Here is a 21,190-nt window from a genome sequence, read left to right as displayed (position 1 = left end):
AATACAAAAGTACATATCTCTCCTGAGGTTGTCCCAAGAAATTTCATAACATTTGGGATATGTGGCTTGATTCTTCTTATACTGCTACATAATATGTCTGTAGTGATCTTCCAAGCTTTATTTATGTTCAGCTTCCTTGATGACTTGAAACCACCTAGCATTGTGCTTTGATTATACTTAAGATAATTAGATACAATTCTATTGGTACTATATTCACTAGTTTACCCAGGTTTTATTGTGAGGGACACTAAAGTGCGTTGCACGGTAAAAAACTGACAGCCCCAGTCGAGGCGGCTGTACTAACCATGCAAGGTTAGTTCAGCGATCTCCACTATTGTGTTCTGACAGGTGGGACAGCCCCCCCCCCTCGCCAGAACACTCCGATCAGCGCTCTCAGCCATTGGCTGAGAGCGCTGATCAGGAGTCGGTCGGCTGCTGGTTTTATGTCAGACAGACCAACATGAACACAGACCGAATGTCCACCATTTTTTTGTACCAGCCGTTATCTCCCTACATTCGGCCCATATGGACCCAGCTTAATTCTCCTGTGATATTGCCCTTCTCTGTTGACTTGGTTGACTCTGAGCAAGTTATGCCGCATACACATGATCAGAATTTCCGATGAAAAAAGTCAGATGGACTTTTTTCAACGGAAATTCCGATCGTGTGTGGGCCCCAGACTTTTTTCCGTCTGTGTTTAAAAATAGAACATGTTTTATTTTTTTCCGATGGAAAGAAAACGTTAGGAAATTCCTATCGTCTGTGTGCAACACCGACGGAGAAAAAACCCACGCATGCTCAGAATCAAGTCGACGCATGCTCGGAAGCATTGAACTTCATTTTTCTCGGCTCGTCGTAGTGTTTTACATCAACGCGTTTTGGACGGTCGAAATTTAGTCTGACAGTGTGTATGCAAGACTGATGGAAGTCAGCTTCATCAGAATTCCAACAGAAAATTCCATCGAAAATTCCGATTGTGTGTACGTTTAGTCGACCACTGGCGAGTTCTCAACTTTATAGTTATTTTTCTAATTTTCATCTATTTGGTATGATTTCAGCTGGCGAATGAAAGCCCAGAAGGCTCTGTTCTGTAACAATCTTTATTAAAATTAATAAAGTAAAAAAAAAAAAGTTGATCGCCAGCCTTTTTTTTAATGCAGAGAAGAGTAAGGATGAGTAAAACCTCTGCTGCCTGTGTTGCCTCACTGGGGAGATTTTCCCTCACTTCCTGTCCTGGTTACAGTTATGAAAGTGAGGGTACATTTTTGTTGATAGCTGACACCAGGACAGGGAATCGACCAATGTATGACAGTTGACAGACTTCACGGCCAGGTACATCATCTCAATTTAAGATTTATTTTGATTCATTATTGCATCGCTGATACTGGAAGCGAAAAGAAATGTCCCAACCCATCCAGCAAAAGATGTTTTTTTTGCTGGAGCTCAACTTGCATCTATGTACCTTGAAGAATTACATTTAAAAATAAGATATCTATTTACGACATCAATTTCTTGATTTGAATTCACTTTCTGAAGCCACACTCCCTTGTTTCGATCCAATATAGAGCGTTGTGAACAATTTGGGCATGAGTTAGAAGAGAGGGCCCCCAGATCCCATCAGGCATATTTATGTGCCAGCAAACACAGCTATCGCTCCCATTGCTCCTACAGAGAAAGTGATTCTGCTGTCATAGTAAATTGATTGGCACCGTATGTGTTGCTATTGTGTCAGTTTCACATTGGGCTCATTGCGAGCACCTTTCTATGAGGCATCTTCACAAGTTATTCCCTTCATCATTACAGCTGTGCTATGTGGCTATTTTAGGAAATGAGCAATAATAATGACACAAACATCTGAACATACTGTACCTCGGTCCTCCAATACCGCTGCATGCTTTCTTGTTTCTGAAGTACACTTCTCATTCTATCGAAAAAATCACCCGTCTCCTCGCTGAGAAAGAAAGACAGAAAATTCAAAACCATTATACTGAACATACGTAATGCTTAAAGCGACAATGATACAGATGTATTCATCTGTCTTATTATTTTATGGTTTATAATTATTTATTTTCTAACCATAAAAATTGCACTCAAATTTACACAGGTCTTTAGCATTATCAGTCGCAAATCTGTAGAAAAACAGCATTGGTGGCCACAGTCCATAGCGAAACAAATTCAGCAGGCTGGGAGGCTTTTTTATACTTTTAAAAACTCCTTTTGAAATATAAATTAAAACATATTTGCCTTAGGGCTTGTCTAACCACATGCTGACCGTCGCACGCAGATATATATTGGCAGAATGGCACGGGCAGGCACAAGGACGCATATATAAGTCCCCTTTAAGAAGTGGCACGAGAGCTCCATGACTCCGACCGTGCTTCCCGCGGACTCGATGACGGCGGGCATACCTGCGATCATGTCATGGTGAGGAAGAAGGTGGAAATACTGGTGTAAACAAGCTTTTCCCCAGTCTTCCTAGTGACAGGACAGTGTACACAGCTTCCTGCAATCTGAAGCTGTGATCACTGTTGTGTCACACATACCCCTACAATTAGAATCACTCCCTAGGCACACATAACCCCTTCAGTGCCATCTAGTGGTTAATCCCTTCACTGCCAGTGTCATTTTCACAGTAATCAGTGCATTTTATAGCATTGATCGCTGTAAAAATGACAATGGTCCCAAAAATGTGTCAAAAGTGTCTGATGTGTTCGCCATAATGTCGTAGTCATGATAAAAATCGCTGATCGACGCCATTACTAGTAAAAAAAATAATTATTAATAAAAATGCCATAAAACTATCCCCTATTTTTTAGACGCTATAACTTTTGAGCAAACTGATCAATAAACGCTTATTGCGATTTTTTTACCAAAAATATGTAGACGAATACGTATCAGCCGAAACTGAGGAAAAAATATTTTTTGGGCATATTTATTATAGCAAAAAGTTAAAAATATTGCATTTTTTTCAAAATTGTCGCTCTATTTTTGTTAATAGCACAAAAAATAAAAACCGCAGAGGTGATCAAAACCCCCAAAAGAAAGCTCTATTTGTGGGAAAAAAGGACGTCAATTTTGTTGAGGAGCTACGCTGCACGACTGCGCAAATGTCAGTTAAAGCAATGCAGTGCCAAATCGCAAAAAGTGGCCTGGTCTTTGACCAGCAAAATGGTCCGGTTAAACTTGTACAGAGAATGGTGTATTTATGAACCACAAAAATGCTGATCTCTGCAAGGGAAAACAGCTGTTTTCTATGTGCCCTGATCACATTACAGAGTGTAGGGTTTAATATTGAGTTGGCCCACTACTCTTTGCAGCAGGGCCGGCGCTAGGCATAGGCAAGTCAGGCGGCTGCCTAGAGCGCCAGGGAAGGGGAGGCGGCAAAATCCTGATTCCCAGCCACTCGCTGGGGATTCGGACCATTAAAATAACTCCCGGACCGGCGTTTTTAAAAACCATGCCTAATTGGCGCCAGCCGCTAGGCTATTGGGCGGTTGCGCCTGTGGAGACACTCACATCACCTTCACCACTCTATTGCACTTGCCAGCCCGTAGAAGCGGTAGTGAGATGTGGGGAGAGAGCATGGACAGCAGCTGGCAGTGGCCGGAAGTGCTGCATGATGGTAGAAAGTAGAAACAGTGGGTGAGATGGTGGCTGAAGGCTGAAGCCCTACATGCAAGTCCTGGCTTGCCGCCGCGATGTCCGATCCCCCCCCCCGCCTCCACCCTCCTCCAGGTCGCTTGGGGATGTGTTGTGACCTGTGAGAAGAGGAGGGACGAGCAGCAGCGCAGTTCTCCTTCAGAAAAGCCTTAGTGGATGCACAGGCAGGAGGACGCTCAGTCAGTCAGTAAGTCACAAGAAATAAAAAAAATTTACTCTGCTGTCATGTTTACAGTGCACTGTGTACAGAGGGGAAACTGGTTTGTGTGTGTGTGTGTGGGGGGGGGGGGGGGGACAGATGTGTGTGTGTGTGTGTGTGTGGGGGGGGGACAGATGTGTGTGTGTGTGTGTGTGTGTGGGGGGGACAGATGTGTGGGGGGGGGCAGATGTGTGTGTGTGGGGGGGGGGGGGCAGATGTGTGTGTGTGTGGGGGGGGGGGGCAGATGTGTGTGTGTGGGGGACAGATGTGTGTGTGTGTGTGTGGGGGGGACAGATGTGTGCGTGGGGGGGGCAGATGTGTGTGTGGGGGGGGGGACAGATGTGTGTGTGGGGGGGGGGGGACAGATGTGTGTGTGTGTGGGGGGGGGACAGATGTGTGTGTGGGGGGGACAGATGTGTGTGTGTGTAGGGGGGGGGAAAGATGTGTGTGGGGGGGGGGACAGATGTGTGTGTGGGGGGGGACAGATGTGTGTGTGTGTGTGTGTGTGGGGGGACAGATGTGTGTGTGTGTGGGGGGGACGGACAGATGTGTGTGTGTGTGGGGGGGGGACAGATGTGTGTGTGGGGGGGACAGATGTGTGTGTGTGGGGGGGGGGGGACAGATGTGTGGGGGGGGACAGGTGTGGGCGGGGACGACGACAGATGTGTGTGTGTGTGTGTGGGGGGGGACAGATGTGTGTGTGTGGGGGGGACAGATGTGTGTGTGTGTGGGGGGGGGACAGATGTGTGTGTGTGTGGGGGGACAGATGTGTGTGTGTGTGTGGGGGGGGGGACAGATGTGTGTGTGTGTTAGGGGGGGTTACAGAGAGGAACTGATTGGGTGGGGGAAGGAACAGATGTGCAGGGGGTACATATAGGAACTGTGTGTGTGTGTGTGGGGGGGGGGGGGGTTAAGGGGAAGAAAGGTGGGGGGTGCAGAGGGGAACATGTGTTCAGGGGGGGGGGGGGAGCGCCAACATGAGGCTTTGCCTAGGGTGTCAAAAATCCTTGCACCAGCCCTGCTTTGCAGCTATCACAGCTTAAATTCTTCTGGGAAGACTGTCAACAAGATTTAGGAGTGTGTCTATGGGAATGTTTGACCATTCTTCCAGAACCACTCTAAGTCATCCCAAAGGTGTTCTATCGAGTTGAACTCTGTGCAGGCCAGTCAAGTTCCTCCACCCCCAAACTCACTCAATCATGTCTTTATGGACCTTGCTTTGTGCACAGTCATGTTGGAAAAGGAAGGGACCATCCCCAAACTGTTCCCACAAAGTTGGGAGCATGAAATTGTCCAAAATGTCTTGGTCTGCTGATTCCTTTATGTCGCGTACACACGGTCGGAATTTCCGACAAGAAAAGTTTGATGTGAGCTTTTGGATGGAAATTCTGACCATGTGTAGGCCCCATTGGACTTTTTCTGTCGGAATTTCCAACAGCAAATATTTGAGAACTGGTTCTCACATTTTTTCGACAGGAAAAGTTCTTGTCGGAAATTCCGATTGTCTGTATGCAATTCCGATGTGCAAAAAAAACACGCATTCTCGGAATCAATTTGATGCATGCTCGGAATCATTTAAATTTATTTTTCTCGGCTCGTTGTAGTGTTGTACGTCACCACATTCTTGACGTTTGAAAATGTGTGTGACCGTGTGTATGCAACTCAAGTTTGAGACAAAATTCAGAAAAAAATCCACGGTTTTCTTGTCAGAATTTCCGATCATGTGTACGCGGCATAAGAGTTCTCTTTACTGGAACTAAGGGGCAAAAAGCAGAACCCCTGAAAAACAACCCTAATCCCCCTTTACCAAATGATTTGGACCAGTGCACAAAACAACCACACCCTGCCACACCCCCCTTAAAGGAGAATTATATTAAAAAAAAAAGTTAAACACACAAGTGCTTTTTTTTTTTAACCGCTACTATTCCTTTATATTGGCTTTTTAAATTTACAAATGCAGCAATTTGGAAATTGAGTGAAAGGTTTAGCACTGGGAAATACTTTTTGAAAGATAAAAAGTGCATTTTATATACAACTATATAGATCAGACCAAAATGTGGGACAAATGAGGAAAGAAGAACAGACGGACTTTGTTCCAAATGATGTCCCTCGAAATCAGGGACAGTTGGGAGCTATGATCACCATGCAGGCAGGCCCATTCACGTCAATTGGGATGCAGTGGCTGCATGGTCATATGCTATGTGGTCACATTTAAAGCAGTTGTATACCCCCTTTTTTTTTACTTTTACTTACAGGTAAGCCTATAATAAGGCTTACCTGTAGGTAAAAAGAATATCTCCTAAACCTGTACGGTTTAGGAGATATTACCTTTGCATGCAGCCGCTGAGATCAGCGGCACATGCGCTCTGAATGCCCGGTTGCCGGACCTTGCCAGAAAGAAGTCTCCCACGCGCATGCGCTGGAGTGACAACATCGCGGCCCTGGCCACTCACAGCACCAGAGCCGCGATACACGGAATACATGCGATACCCAGAAGAAAATGTCAGCTCCCTTGGCGTGGACCGGGATCACCTGCCGACGCCTCGCTCTAAGGTAAGTATTTCATAATGAGCTAGTATGCGGTGCATACTAGCTCATTATGCCTTTTGCCTTACAGGTTTAAAAAAAAATCTGCAGGTATACAACTGCTTTAAACTGTTCTGCAGCCTCTATTGGCAATTTCCAAATCACTCTAGGAAACACTAATAACAAAATAACATAAATCATAGCTCCCATTCTTCTTATCATTCAAAACTGCTATGCCAACAGACCCACTAGTACCCAGGGTATATTTTACTTAATTTATTAGTTCTTTAGACGGCATACATTTGCATTAAAATTGCCTTTCCACAAAGTTAATGTTCCAAAATGAATGTGTAAAAAAAAAAAAAGAGTAATTTTCTTGTTTGACTCAATACAGGTTGATTTTTCTATTGTCTCAGTAGGCAGCACGTTTCTCAATGGCTTTCACAATAAACAGTTGCCGCTGAATAATTATCAAACACTATATAAAGCACTTCTGTTAGCTAATCAATATTGTTTTCTACAGGGGTTCAGGAATGACGGCTTCCCAGCACGCAGGCACTTAATGTTCAAATTGTTAATTTGTTCTTAAACACTAATCTTATCGAACATTTTCAAATATCAAAAGCATGCTGCCTAGTGGAAATAATTGGAAATCGTTTCAAGACAATTTTTCATGAATTGTTATTGGGAACAGTGGATTATAATAGTAACATAATGGCAAACGTTTAGACAGAATGACTTCCTGACTTGTCACTGCTGAAACATGCTCATTATAGAATTAATCTCATGTACTAAAATGTTAGTACTGAAGATGGCCAATCATGTCACAGTCTGATTGCACAATTTATGTACAATCATCTTTACATTTACCGATACATACAGGTGATACTCGAAAAATTTGAATATCGTGCAAAAGTTCATTTATTTCACCAATGCAACTTAAAAGGTGAAACTAATATATGAGATAGACTCATTACATGCAAAGCAAGATAGATCAAGCCGTGATTTGTCATAATTGTGATGATTATGGCTTACAGCTCATGAAAACCCCAAATCCACAATCTCAGAAAAATGTTATATTGTGAAAAGGTGCAATATTCTAGGTTCAAAGTGTCCCACTCTAATCAGCTAATTAACATCTGCAAATGGTTCCTGAGCCTTTAAATTGTCTCTCAGTCTGGTTCAGTAGGAATCACAATCATGGTAAAGACTGCTGACCTGACAGTTGTGCAGAAAACCATCATTTACACCCTCCGTATGGGACAATGGCCTACCCTAACTACTGTATATGTTCATTTTCTAGCTAATCAGGTTATAGTTTTGTTAAATCTAGAGGAGATTGTACAACCAGACTGTAATGTGTATAGGAAACTTCATAACTTTTTTCTCCAGTGCTGCTAACCAGATTCAGGCTTTTATATTTTGATTTTCCAGGAAAGAAAGACGGTCACCCTATAGCAGAAAGTGACTTAAAGTGGTTGTAAACCCACTGTTTTTACTTTTACCTACAGGTAAGCCTATAACAAGGCTTACCTGTAGGTAAGGAGAATATCTCCTAAACCTGCACGGTTTAGGAGATATTCCCCTCGCAATGCGGGCGGCGCATGCGTAGGGGGAAATCCACGGCGAAAGGACCGGCATCCGCCGGACCCTGCCGATTTTAAATCTCCCGCGCGCACGCGCGGGAGTGACGTCATCGCCGCTCCAGCCAATCACAGCGCTGGAGCGGCGATACTCGGAAGACACGCCGGAGCAAGATGACATCCTGCTCGGCGTGGACCAGGTAAGTGGTGTTTACCTCGTTCCGAGGTAAGTATTTCATAATCGGCTAGTATGCGGTGCATACTAGCCGATTATGCCTTTTGCCTTGCAGGTTTTTAAAAAAAAAAAAAAAAGTATACCGCTTTAACAGGATTACCAGGTATTATTCTATCGGAAGGTTTAAATAAAAAAAAAAAAAAGATAATAAATTACTTCTGAAGTTACATTAACAAGTTAAAGTGGTTCTAAAGTTAAAATAGTTTTTTTCTTGTTACCTTAATGCATTCTCTTTTGGTCCCCCCAAATCCATACCAGCCCCATTGTGACATCAACGACCCAGCATGCCCTTAGTTATTTAAAAGCTGTCAGACTGCGGGAGCCTTCATCGGGATCTACGTTTTTTTCAGGTCGGCGGTGGGAACAGGCGTTGTGATTGACAATGGATCTCCCCCGGGGGACATCTTTTTTATTTTTTTAATAAAGGTCAAAAACTTGTGCTGTGTTTTTATTTACTATTCTCACTTTTTTGGTAAATGAGTAGGAGGGGAGTGGTGGGGGGGGCAGGATCTGGGGGCCCCCTTGTTAAAAATGTTGCTGATAAAAGCCTATGTGTGCATGAACACATAGGATAACACACAGGGGAGTTAAGGTAAGACATACCAGTAGGTAAAAGTTTACAAAAAGATTTTTCTTCCACTTTCTAGCTGAACTCAGGGCACAAAACTTCCATTTCCTGGTGCCTTCCATGGCAGGATACATATGGTTGGGGGCGAAGTAACCAACCATATGTATGCTGCCATGGATAGGCACCAGGAAAGGAAATTTACAGAAAGGTAAGTATTCAATTTTCCGTTTTATCTATATTCTTCAATAGCCACTAAGAATATACATAAACTTTATGAGCACCAAATGTCTTTGCATTCCGAGTTATCACCTTATAAAAGTAGTGGTGACATCATCATTATACTACATATAGCTTTTTCAGAGAGCAGCGCTTTGGGTGGGACCTAACATATACTCCTCCTACAGACTGCCTGAAGAAAACGACATAAGGGGGGCAGATACCAGACCAGTTAACCACTTAAGCCCCGGACTATTTTGTTGCTAAATGACCAGACCACTTTTTGCGATTCAGCATTGCGTCGCTTTAACTGACAATTACGCGGTCATGCGACGTGGCTCCCAAACAAAATTGATGTCCTTTTTTCCCCCATCAATAGAGCTTTATGTTGGTGGTATTTGATCACCTCTGCATTTTTTTTTTTTTTTTACGCTATAAACAAAAATAGAGCGACAATTTTGAAAAAAATTCAATATTTTTGGCTTTAATAAATATCCCCCAAAAATATATAAAAAAATCTTTTTTTCCTCAGTTTAGTCTGATACGTATTCTTCTACATATTTTTGGTAGAAAAAAAAATCGCAATAAGCGTTTATTGATTGGTTTGCACAAAAGTTATAGCGTCTACAAAATAGGGGATAGTTTTATGGCATTTTTTTTATTCATTTTTTTTACTAGTAATGGTGGAGATCAGCGATTTTATTTTATCGTGACTGTGACATTATGGCGAACACTTTTGACACATTTTTGGAACCATTGTCCGTTTTACAGCGATCAGTGCTATAAAAATGTACTGATTACTGTGAAAATTACACTGGCAGTGAAAGGGTTAACCACTAGGCGGCGCTGTATGGGGTTAAGTGTGCCCTAGTGAGTGTTTCTTACTGTAGGGGGGATGGGCTATGTGTGACATGACACTGATCTCCGCTCCGATTACACGGAGCGGAGATCAGTGTCATTGTCACTAGGCAGAGTGGGGAGATGCTTGTTTACATTAGCATCTCCCCGCGCTATCTCTCCGTGAGACGATCGCGGTTATTCCCGAGGCGATCGAGTCCGCGGGACCCGCGGTCGGGTTTACAGAGCTTGCGGCGGGCACAATGGTGCTTCCTTAAAGGGGACGTATATATACGTCCTTCTGCCCAGGAGTGCCATTGTGTCGACGTATATGTGCGTGCGGGAAGTGGTTAAACTGCCCAAGGAAAAAGGACAGTAGTGACCGGTTTATTACAGGAAGCTCCTACACAAGGGCCAAATTTCGCACTGGATTACTGCACAGATCTGGAGGAAAAACAAGCAGCACACCAGGATTCCACTAAGAATACACATGCCTCTTGTATTTAGAAAATATTTGCTAATCCCAAAGTTGAGCTTTAAGCATTCTCTATGCAAACCACTGATTTTGTCAATAATTCCCCATGGCATCACTTAATCGTCGCACAATAAAGGCGTTTTGGCCAAAGATCTATATTTGCATTTGCCCTCTGGAGCTGCCATCAAAAAGTTTTATGAATAATGAGGGCCAATGCAGGAGTGTGTGCCTGGAGTCATCAGACTTTTATAAATGTGCCCCTTGAATCAAGTCCCTTGTAAAAAAAAAATGAAGGCTTTGATTGAAAATTCTGTAATAATGCAATGCTTGTAATCTGTAGGCGTTTTTTTATTTTCCACTCACTTAGTAGATTTATTTCAAACACAACCCCATTACTGTGTTTACCCATCCAGTCATGTTTATGTCAAAAAGTAAACATGGTTGACATGTGTCAAAATGCTTCAAAGACATTGCATGCTGGAAGCCATCTCCTACACTTGTGCTGTAACAAAGATTACCATATTTGATAACTGGGTCCCGGCACCAGACCGTCAGAAAGACCTGTCAGAATATGTCAAGAGGAATATTATTACCAGCCCAGGAGAAGCCTGCCATGTAGCCATGGAGTAATAACAGCATCACTATTACAATATGTTTTTGCACCGTACAAGAGCCACATGCTGTTTTCTCTGAGATAATTCTCATCTAGATGTTATTTGCTTGCACAAAAAGGGGAGAGAGTCTGTCCATTGAATGCAAGTACCTTTGTCATTAATATATGGCAGCTCCTGCAACTAATATGTCTCCATCCTGATATAGGAGTCTTGGGAATACATATTGTAACTACTTCTTAGGTACAGAGTCCCCTTCTTTATAAAAAGCTATTATTTGCCCAAACATGAAATATTGATATTGGGAGGACCAATCCACTAAAGTGGTAGTAAACTACATTTTTGTATTTTTATCTACAGGTAAGCTCTTTTAATGGCTTTTTTTCCTCAAAAAATAGGTGAAGGAAGTCTCCCTTGTCTCTACTCCTTCCTAACCTCTGAGCACTGTTCCTTGGTTCCACCCCCTACCCACCTTCTAGTACCGCTCCTTTTAGAGAATAAAGAACCACGTATCATTAAGTGGTGCTTTGTATGGAATTTGTTAATAACAACAAGAAATGCAGACCTCTCTGCCCAGCAACAATAGACACCCTGCATAAAAATAGACCCCCCCCCCCCAATCGACTTATAATAAAGCTTACCTGTAGGTTAAATGATTATCTCCTAAACGTGCATTGTTTAGGAGATATTCTAGTGAGCAGCAGCTGGTGATGAAGAAACTACATACCCGTGCTGCTCCTTCAGAGCTCTGTGCCGCAGCCGTGACTCCCGCACATGCGTGGGTGTGATGTCATCACGACTTGGCGATTCAAGCGGCCGCAAACCCAGAAGGAAGACCCGGTGAAGATGGAAGCCTCTGCAGCGGTGACATGGTGCTGCTGGAGGGCTTTGTTTCAATATAAGTCTGTTATAATATGCTAGTATGTATACTAAGCACATTATGGCTTTACCTTGGGGGGGAATAATTTTTTTCTAAAACTTCACTACTGCTTTAACAAAGTACCCTTTTCTAACTATACTACTAGCGTTTATTGAGGCACATTGACACTCCATGCTTGTTTACTATGCATATTCTCTTGTCGGTATTTAATGGGAACTTCTACAGAGAGAAGTATTTATGGTGCTGTTGCTGCAAATAGCGTGTCTGCATTTACATGCAAATTAACTTTAATGGCATCCCAGTCTTAATCCGTAGGGTTCCAGTTACAAACGGGAACATGGAATGTTTTATTGGACAAGGATACAGGCTTTTTATACACTTGAAAAGTTTGTCAGTCCCCCACATATACAATGACACAAATATTTACCCAAAACATTGCACAATGGGTTAGATAATGAGGTAGGGCCGACTCATGGCTACTCCCCCCCTCCTCTAGCAACTACTAGCTGACAATGATATAATTAACATGTTAATTAATGCAGCCTTTAAAGCAGCCCAGGTGAACAGACTCACCGACAACAAGGGTAAAGCAGAGTACATTATACAGTATCCTAAGTATAAACACAGAACACCTTATTTAACAGATAATAGTAGGAGACCCCAGCAACAGACTGTCCGGCATTGAGCTTAAAACTTACAATACACATTATTACAAGTATAAACACATCCCCCAATAGTTTGCTAGGAGACAAAGGTGTGTTAATTAGCACAATTAACAATGGGCGAAAGACCCTTCAGACTAGTAGACTACAAGAGACCCAGTGCTTTCCACATCTCATTAATCAGCATTCCTTTCACATACATCTGTCTACTGAGTCCCAAGCTGGCAGAGACCATCATGGCTCATGGAGACCATCATGGATAATGTATACTGTACTGTGTGTACCCTTGTTGCCGGGCAGTCTGTTCACCTGGGCTGGGTTAAGTGCTGTGTTAATTAGCTTGTTAATTATATCATTGAACTGCTTCCTAAATGCTTGTAGCTCCCTCAAAAGCCAGGGCCCATAGTCGGTAGGCCAGAGGCTAGCATTAAGTCTCTTCCAAAAGCCTCTGTCCTGGGTGAGTCTGTCACATTGTACAGTATATATATATATATGGATGTCCCCTGCCACCTCTAAGACCGGGAACCATCAAAGACCGGGAACCATCAAAGACCACTGGTCGCTCAGTTCTTAGTCTTCAGTGAGCAGAGAGTGGTGACTGTCAGTCACAGCTATATGTTCTGCCCCTCCTGCGCTCACTGGAGCTTGGGCTGTGGAGGGGGTGGGAGGGTCTGGCTCAGGCTCTCAGTGGCTCACTGAGGGTTTCGTCAGCTACTGGTCCAGGCATCCAGGTGGATCCCGACATTAAAGTAGATGCAGAAAGATGTAAACCCCTGTGACCCACAGGAGAAGTAGAGGCAAAAGAGCTTTGGCCCTACTTCTCAATTAATGTTAGGGCCCACACTGTGTAAGGATGCCTATGATGTGACTCCACTTATATTTGCAAATATGGGGTGTTTAAAGCATTCAACAGTGTGTAAAGACAAATAATGTATTTCTGGCAAAATGAGTGAATGTTTTTTCTGCCATGTGTCAGGACCATGATGGAGCTTACATCTACTATAGCATGTTTGCTATATGACAATCATCTGGAAGCATGCCAATATTCTGAAACTAGTCCAACACAACACAAAAATGCAATTTCTGCCATTATGCCCTTTCCACACATAGTACATATAAATATTAGAATTTTAGTGTAAATACGTTATTTTCAGAATTTATCTGCATATAAACAGTCTTTATGGAAGCTCACCTGTTTCATTTGGTAAAAGCAGCAGCTTCCATCTTGCAACCAATTAAGGTAATTTTCAAATTGCAGGGAACAAAGCTAACAGAACTAATTATAGAATTACATGTTCTTTTCATTGTGCTACTCTTCCTCAATTAACCTCTACAAGAGAGCTTATAAATCACTGTAGTTAAAATAACACAGAGGAAGCAGAAAGAGTTTTGTGCATATTAGAAATTGTCTCAAGGACTGCTAAACATATGATATTGCTAGTGTAAATACTAACAATATTAATAGTCACATTATTGTTCCTATACCTGAACAGAACTCGCAGAAGACCTTACTGAGACGTTGGTTTAGGCTACATTCACACATCTGCATTTTTCTTAATGTGGAATGGATTTAATGTTTCACATATTTAAGATGTGTTTTACATGTTCGTCACTGAAAAGCAAGCATGATTTATTTCTCAACACTATACTAAATCCCAGAGGTAATAAAACTGAAATGTAGCTATTTTTTGTACACTATAGCTTTAGTGACATCACTGTTCTGTAATGAAGGGTGTCTCACATTGTGCAGGCAGATAGAACCTAGTAAAATCTTCACTGCCCTGTCCTCTATAGAGCCCACTCTACTCTCAGCACACCAAACTCGCAAGTTATAACAGTCTATGGCTCAGTGCAGGTAACCCACAGGTGCACTTCTCTGCACCTGTGGATACGTTTGAAAGCAGCCCAGTAACCTCTGCAGAACAGATATGTCCATATAAACAGGGTTGCAGCCCTTTCCTCATGCTTGGAATTTAGGGTCCGCAACATTGCTCCATCATGTTGTTTCTCCGTCAGGAGTTGTCCCCCTACCCAGTCTTTTGGAGTCTTCCGTGGTTACACCCATGGCCCTCTGGAAGCACCGTCAACTAATGGCCTTTGTGCACTCTCTACCAAAACCCTTCCGAGATGTTACAGACCTAACGCAGATAGAATGTGCTTTTGCGGAGGACCAGCCGGTTGAGAGACCACTCTCTTACTTCTACAAAGCCTTATACTCCATGTCTACCTCTGGGACTCCTACTTTTTTGCTCAATTGGGAGAAGGACCTTCATAAGAATCTCTCACTACCCCAAAAAAACACCATCTTACTTCTAGCACATACGTCTTCTATATCCTCTAAACTTGCTGAAGTCAACTATAAACTGATGACCAGGTGGCATTACACCCCAGTGGTGCTCCTGACGTCCCCGCTCTGCTGGCGTGGATGTGGCGAGCATGCAACACACGCGCATGTGTGGTGGTACTGCCCCCGTATCCGTCTATTTTGGTTATCTATTTTGCATTGGATGAGGGAGATACAGGGCTTTGAGACCCCTGGAGATCCTTGGGTTGTCTTGTTACACTGTACGGCCGAACCAATCGGATCATACAAAAAATCACTAACACCACATCTGCTGAATGCAGCAAAGTCCCTTATTCCTCGATTTTGGAAGCAGACGGTTGTACCCACCCTGCGCCAGTGGCTGGTGGAAGTGGATCATATTTACTATATGGAGGACCTTACTTACACCCTTAGGAACAAATCTGATTTGTCTCGAAAAATATGGTCCGGTTGGTTCGCCTTTAAATAAACTTCAGCATATGCTTATATTATGTCTCAACCTGTATAATTTGTGAGATATTGTGTATAATCTGTGGGATATTGTACCTTGGGTTTGTTTCCGGTTTTAGGTGGCCGCTGGAGGCAGAGGACTCCCCCCCCCCTTTCCCCCCTCCCCCTTTTTCTCTACTCTATTCTTTCCTTTCTTTCTCTTCCTTCTTTATATTTTCTTGAATGTACACTTTTACGTGATGGGCAGATTGAGGTTCTGACATGTTTGCTGTTGATCTGTGTAAGTGGTTACGGGTGTTAAATGTTCTTTATGGTGTCGCTCTTACCAGTACGCTTGTACCTCTTTATTGGCCTACAAGTTGTGTATACCCGATCGCTTATGGCTTATGTTCTTCTGTTATATCTATTCTTTCATTTGTCCTCTTTATCAATAAATACGTATTGAACAAAAAAATATGACGTCCTGTCAGGATGCACAGATTACACAACTTCAAAAAACTTCCCATGCCTCTTGCTAAATACCTTTGACTGTCTACTTTCCAAAAAGGGGTAATTTGGGGGGTATTTGTACTTTCCTGGTGTTTTTGGGCCTTAAGAAATGAGATAAGCCATCAGTACATCAGGAGTGATCAATTTTCAGATATATTCCATTGTTTGTGAACTCTATAACTTTCCTACAGACTAAATAATATACTCTGATTTGGGTTATTTTCACCAAAGAAAAGTAGCAGAATACACAACCTAAATACATCAAGAAAGATTATTTAATTGCAAAATTTTATAACAAACAGATACAAAGAGAAACACAATTTGTATCAATTTCTATTATTTCTCTAGCAAAAAGTAAAAAACCCAGTGGTGATTAATTAAATACCACCAAAAGAAAGCTCTATTTGTGTGAACAAAATGATAAAAGTTTCATATTGGTGCAGTGCAGTATGCTGCATCATTAAAATCACTGCTCCGTTTTTAAAACTACCGTTTTTAAAACTTTTTTTCCATTGATACATGTTCCCTGGGGCAAGACCCGGGTTCTCAAAGACGCTTTCCGACAATAACTTGCATATTGGGCTTTAAAATGAGCATTTTTGAATTAGAACGTTTGAGTCCCATAGACGTCAATGGGGTTCTAAATGTTCGCGCGAACGTTCGGTCCGTTCGAAGGTTCTGGTGCGAACCGAACGGGGGGGTGTTCGGCTCATCCCTAGGGGTCAACTGCAGGTCAATGAACATGTCAATGAATTCTGATCTCCAAAGTGTCTCAAACTAATGTCACAAGCAGTCTGTATCTCCTATCAACACAAGTCCAAAACCTGTTGAGGCCTAAATCCATCTCTATACATCATATATTATGCAAAAGGATGAACGGGAATAGGGGGTTCCACTCATGAAAATACCTGTTGCCTGATTATTATGCTTATCCAGTGGCTTTGCTAAAATAATAAGAGGGGGTTGCTGACATGGCTGACCTCTACTAAAAATGATAGTGGTCTGCCCGTCAATATGATGCAATTACTTCTATACTTTGGGTCACTGGCCCAGTCAATATATGCAGAAAAAGAAAGCTAAAGACAAGTCAGTAATCCTTATCTAATTGTCCTAAAAATATCCCCAAAAAATCGGGGGTCGTCTTATACCACGGGTATTATACCTGTATGCAGAGTCAGTGGGCGTCCATTGTTCAAAAGCCGCGCCTCCTCATTGTCCTGTTCCGTGATAGGTGGAACACTCAGTTTCCCAGCAGAGCCTGTGTTCAGTGTTCCGCCTATCACGGATGTCGTCTCGTTCGAGGCCAAGTACGAGAGGACATCCGTGATAGGCAGAAAACTAAACACAGTGAAACTGAGTGTTCCGCCTATCATGGAACAGGACAAGGAGGAGGCAGTCTGACTCTGCATGACAAGGGATAAGGGATGGAGATCGGCAAGGTGAGGCATGTAATTGGCACAGTGAAGTGAGGCATGTAATTGTCACAGTCAGGTGAGGCATGTAATTGGCACAGTAAGGTGAGGCATGTAATTGGCACAGTAAGGTGAGGCATTTAATGGGCACAGTGAGGTGAGGCATGTAATTGGCACTAGTCGGAAGGGGGGTAGTCTTATACGGCGAGTATATACCAAAATCAACCTTTTAGCTGGCAAATTAGGGGGTCGTCTTATACGCCCAGACGCCTTATACGCTGGCAAATACAGTATTATGGCAGATGCCAATGCTGACCTCCCCTACACCGATGCAATGGCTTTAATACTTTTTAAGTCACCAATAGCTATGAAGATTAGAAGCTGCAACTTCAGTACGACATTCATGATATGCATGCTTGTTCCAGGCTAATTTCTCAAAAAGCACTGGAGCCAGAAACGGCTAGGCAATATTTTCAGGTGAAAATCAGGAATAGCAACATCTCTACTGGTCCTAGGGAAGGTTCAGTATAAAACGAAGAGCTGTTTAAAAGCGGAATTAAACTCTCTCAATCTACACTAGCTAGTTTTACTCTTTATGCTTCTAGCCTTAGTACATAGATAGGGTTGAATTTAATTTTTACTTGCTTTTAGACAGTTTTTTTACATTTCTTCAGTAACCTCCTGGTGTCTGGCCTAGGCTACGTCATACTGTACATCTCTTCATGGGCAATTTTTTTTTCTTTTATCGGGAGGAGGGACTTTCTCAGCTAAGCATACCCTCCTGTCTGTATGCCTGAGCTAACGGCAGATGGATTGCAGGAACTAAATGCAACATGAATCATCGGCCCTTACTCAAGATGGCTGTGGCTAGATAAGGTGTTTTTTAATGTTTTCTCAATAAAATAAAGCATAGAGACAGGGATGGATGATTTAGTTTAATTTGAATATTAAAAAAAGAATGAAAACGCGTTTTCAGTTTGTGGTGATCAGATACAGTTTTTGCAGATTTGCATTTTTCTACTCCACTGAGAAGTAGCTACAGCCACTTACCCTAAACTTACTTAAAGTATTTTTTTCTTTCTTTTTTCCATTCCTCCCAAGTATCCTGCAATTGACTGCTTTATATGTATCACAAAAGTTTAAATGAGAGATGCTACACAGGAGATTTTCAATATCAAGGAAAGTAATGACGTTGAATCTCCACACCTCCATAGACTTGAATGGTAGTAGGTGATGAATTACTCACTCCTTTCAGATTAATCTCATGAGTCTTATCTTTCAGTGACTGCCTAAACATCTCCTACAGTAGCAATAAACCACAATTTTTTTCTCCAGGAGATTTTATTAATCTGTGAGATGAAAATTGCTTGGGTAGCTAGCTGTAGCCTAAAGCCATCTACAGATTGCAGCAATCCCACTGGCAAACTATGCAAGATTTCACTGCTGAATGATTGTTCTAATAAATCCAAGAAAAACCCATCCTGGTTGATCATCTCTTCCCCCAAGAGAACCCGAACCGGCCAATGTTATCCATGATCACCCTAAAAATATTTCCCAATCTAGGTGTAAACGTCTGATGTCTGTGGGCACCTTATATCTATCTCTAGCTTAAACTTTTTTAAAGGAACCTGTTTCAAGTATTTCTGCTGTCTGTGGCCCCATTTGCGAGATTATATCCAACTTACAACAATTCTACGAGGGGCAAACAGTGAAATTGAGAGGTTTTTTTTATTTTTTTATTTATTTTTAATAATCCCGGACATCACAGTCCCGGACCATGATGGGACTGTGATGTCATAAGAGGCCTATATAAATCGGTGCGAGCCACGTACCCAGCATTACAGCGGGAGGAAGCGACGCATCAACATAAGAAGAAAAGAAGAAGGCAGAAGACGACAAAGAAAAGCGGGCTGCGCCGCCGCTAGTAAGAGAGCTAAAAAGAAGATAGCGGCGGTCAGCCCCGAAGAAGGCACCGGAGAGCGAGCAGGAGAAGAACCGGGGAGCGCCGAGGCGACAGCGGAGAAGATGGAAGAAGACCCCCAGGAGAGTGAAGACCCCCCGGAGAGGGGAGAAGACCCCCGGAGCTGACTAATAATTTATTTTAAAACCCTGTGTTGTGTGTTTATTTTAAAAGGGGGCTCCCAGATTCTGATAAGCCCCCTGCCCGCAGACCCCGACAACCAACGGCCAGGGTTGTCGGGAAGAGGCCCTGTCCTTATCAACATGGGGACAGGGTGCTTTGGGGTGGGGGGGCCGCAGGGCGTCCCCCTGCCCCAGAGCACCCAACCCCCCCCATGTTGAGGGCATGTGGCCTGGTACGGCTCAGGAGGGGGGCGCTCGCTCGTCCCCACTCCTTTTCTGACCGGCCGGGCGGCGTGCTTGGATACGGGTCTGGTATGGATTGTGGGGGAACCCCCACGCCGTTTTTTCGGTGTAGGGGGTTCTCCTTACAATCCATACCAGACCTAAGGGCCTGGTATGCCCCTGGGGGGGAACCCATGCCGGTTTTTTATTTAAAATTTGGTGTGAAGTTCCCCCTCATGATTCATACCAAACGCCGTGGCTAGAATTGGCGGGAATCCAAGTCGGATTCCCGTCACTTCTATGACGGCTTTTCCCATCGCTCGGCGCTGGCTCCCACGACGGGGCTCGTAGGTGGTCAATCTCGCAGAGAAAGGGAGCAAGATTGACACAATATCGCGGTCACCTACTGTATATATTTATTTATTTACATCTGCATGATTTATGAGGCATGTTTAACGCTTGCAGCTGAATCTTGGTAATCAGGGCAATTTGGATCAGTGGAAGCTCACAGGACTTTTTACATAATGGCTTTCTTTTTGCCAATCTTCTATTAAGGCCAGATTTGTGGAGTGCACGACTTATAGTTGTCCTGGGGACAGATTCTCCCACCTGAGCTGTGGATCTCTGCAGCTTCTCCAGAGTTACCATTGGTCTCTTGGCTGCTTCTCTGATTAATGCTCTCCTTGCCCGGCCTGTCACTTTAGGTGGACGGCCATGTCTTGGTAGGTTTGCAGTTGTGCCATACTCTTTCTATTTTCAGATGATGGATTGAACAGTGCTCCATGAGATGTTCAAAGCTTTGGATATTTTTTTATGACCTAACCCTGCTTTAAACTTCTCCTCCACAACGTTATCCCTGACCTATCTTGTATTTCTTGGCCTTCATGATGGTTCTCTAACAAACCTTGTAGGGATTCACAGAACAGCTGTATTTATACTGAGATTAAATTACACACAGGTAAACTCTATTTACTAATTAGGTGACTTCTTAAGGCAATTGGTTCCACTAGAATTTAGTTAGGGGTATCAGAGTAAAGGGCGCTAAATACAAATGCACACCACACTTTTTAAGTTATTTATTTGTAAAATATTTTGAAAACCATTTAGCATTTTCCTTCCTCTTCACAATTATGTGCCACTTTGTGTTGGTCCATCACATAAAATTCCAATAAAATGCATTTACATTTTTGGTTGTAACACGTAAAATTGTAGGGGTATGAATACTTTTTTAAGGCACTATGAATGCATACACAGGTTTCCAACGACTATACGCATGTCAACGCAAGGTCTTTATGGAACATTTTTCTCAGGATCTTTCTGTGAACAAAATCCTGAATACAAACATCAGTAATTAGTACGTCTGTGTGCAAGAGGCCAAAAAAAACGACAATAAATAAATAAAACAACAGTACACAAATAACAAATACATAATAAAAGCAAAAAAAAAAACGAAAGAAAAAATACAGAGAGCACTAAATTCAATAATCGAAACTACCCAAATACACCATCACTAAAATTAATAAAAAAATAAATAAAAAAAATGAAACATGCCATTACTGACATGTAAAAATACTGCTTGCATGGCTGTCTGTGAGAATTTGTAGTTTATTTATTCACATACGTGTTTCCTAAGCTTTATTCTGTCAGTCTAGCCTTATATACAGAAGTGTAAAGAAATCAACTGCAACACATTTATTAGCAATGAGTTTGCTGCCTGAAATACTGCCATTTCATGTGTATCTAATTAGCTACAGTTTCCC

At 42.7% G+C, this 21,190-nt stretch overlaps 1 protein-coding gene across 1 annotated transcript in view; it reads right to left on the bottom strand.

Moving 5' to 3' along the window:
• The window catches only part of BAIAP3 (BAI1 associated protein 3), a 368,143-nt gene that overhangs the window by 188,879 nt on the left and 158,074 nt on the right, over nucleotides 1–21,190 (bottom strand). Inside the window, exon 3 of the mRNA XM_040356725.1 lies at nucleotides 1,870–1,951. Coding sequence (XP_040212659.1) covers nucleotides 1,870–1,951 — 82 coding nt within the window. The remainder of the gene's footprint in view (nucleotides 1–1,869; nucleotides 1,952–21,190) is intronic.

The sequence above is a fragment of the Rana temporaria genome, chromosome 6, assembly GCF_905171775.1.
Source record: "Rana temporaria chromosome 6, aRanTem1.1, whole genome shotgun sequence".
NCBI lineage: Eukaryota > Metazoa > Chordata > Amphibia > Anura > Ranidae > Rana > Rana temporaria.
The sequence above is the reverse complement of the archived record's forward strand: the minus strand, read 5'-3'. Positions and strand labels throughout refer to the sequence as shown.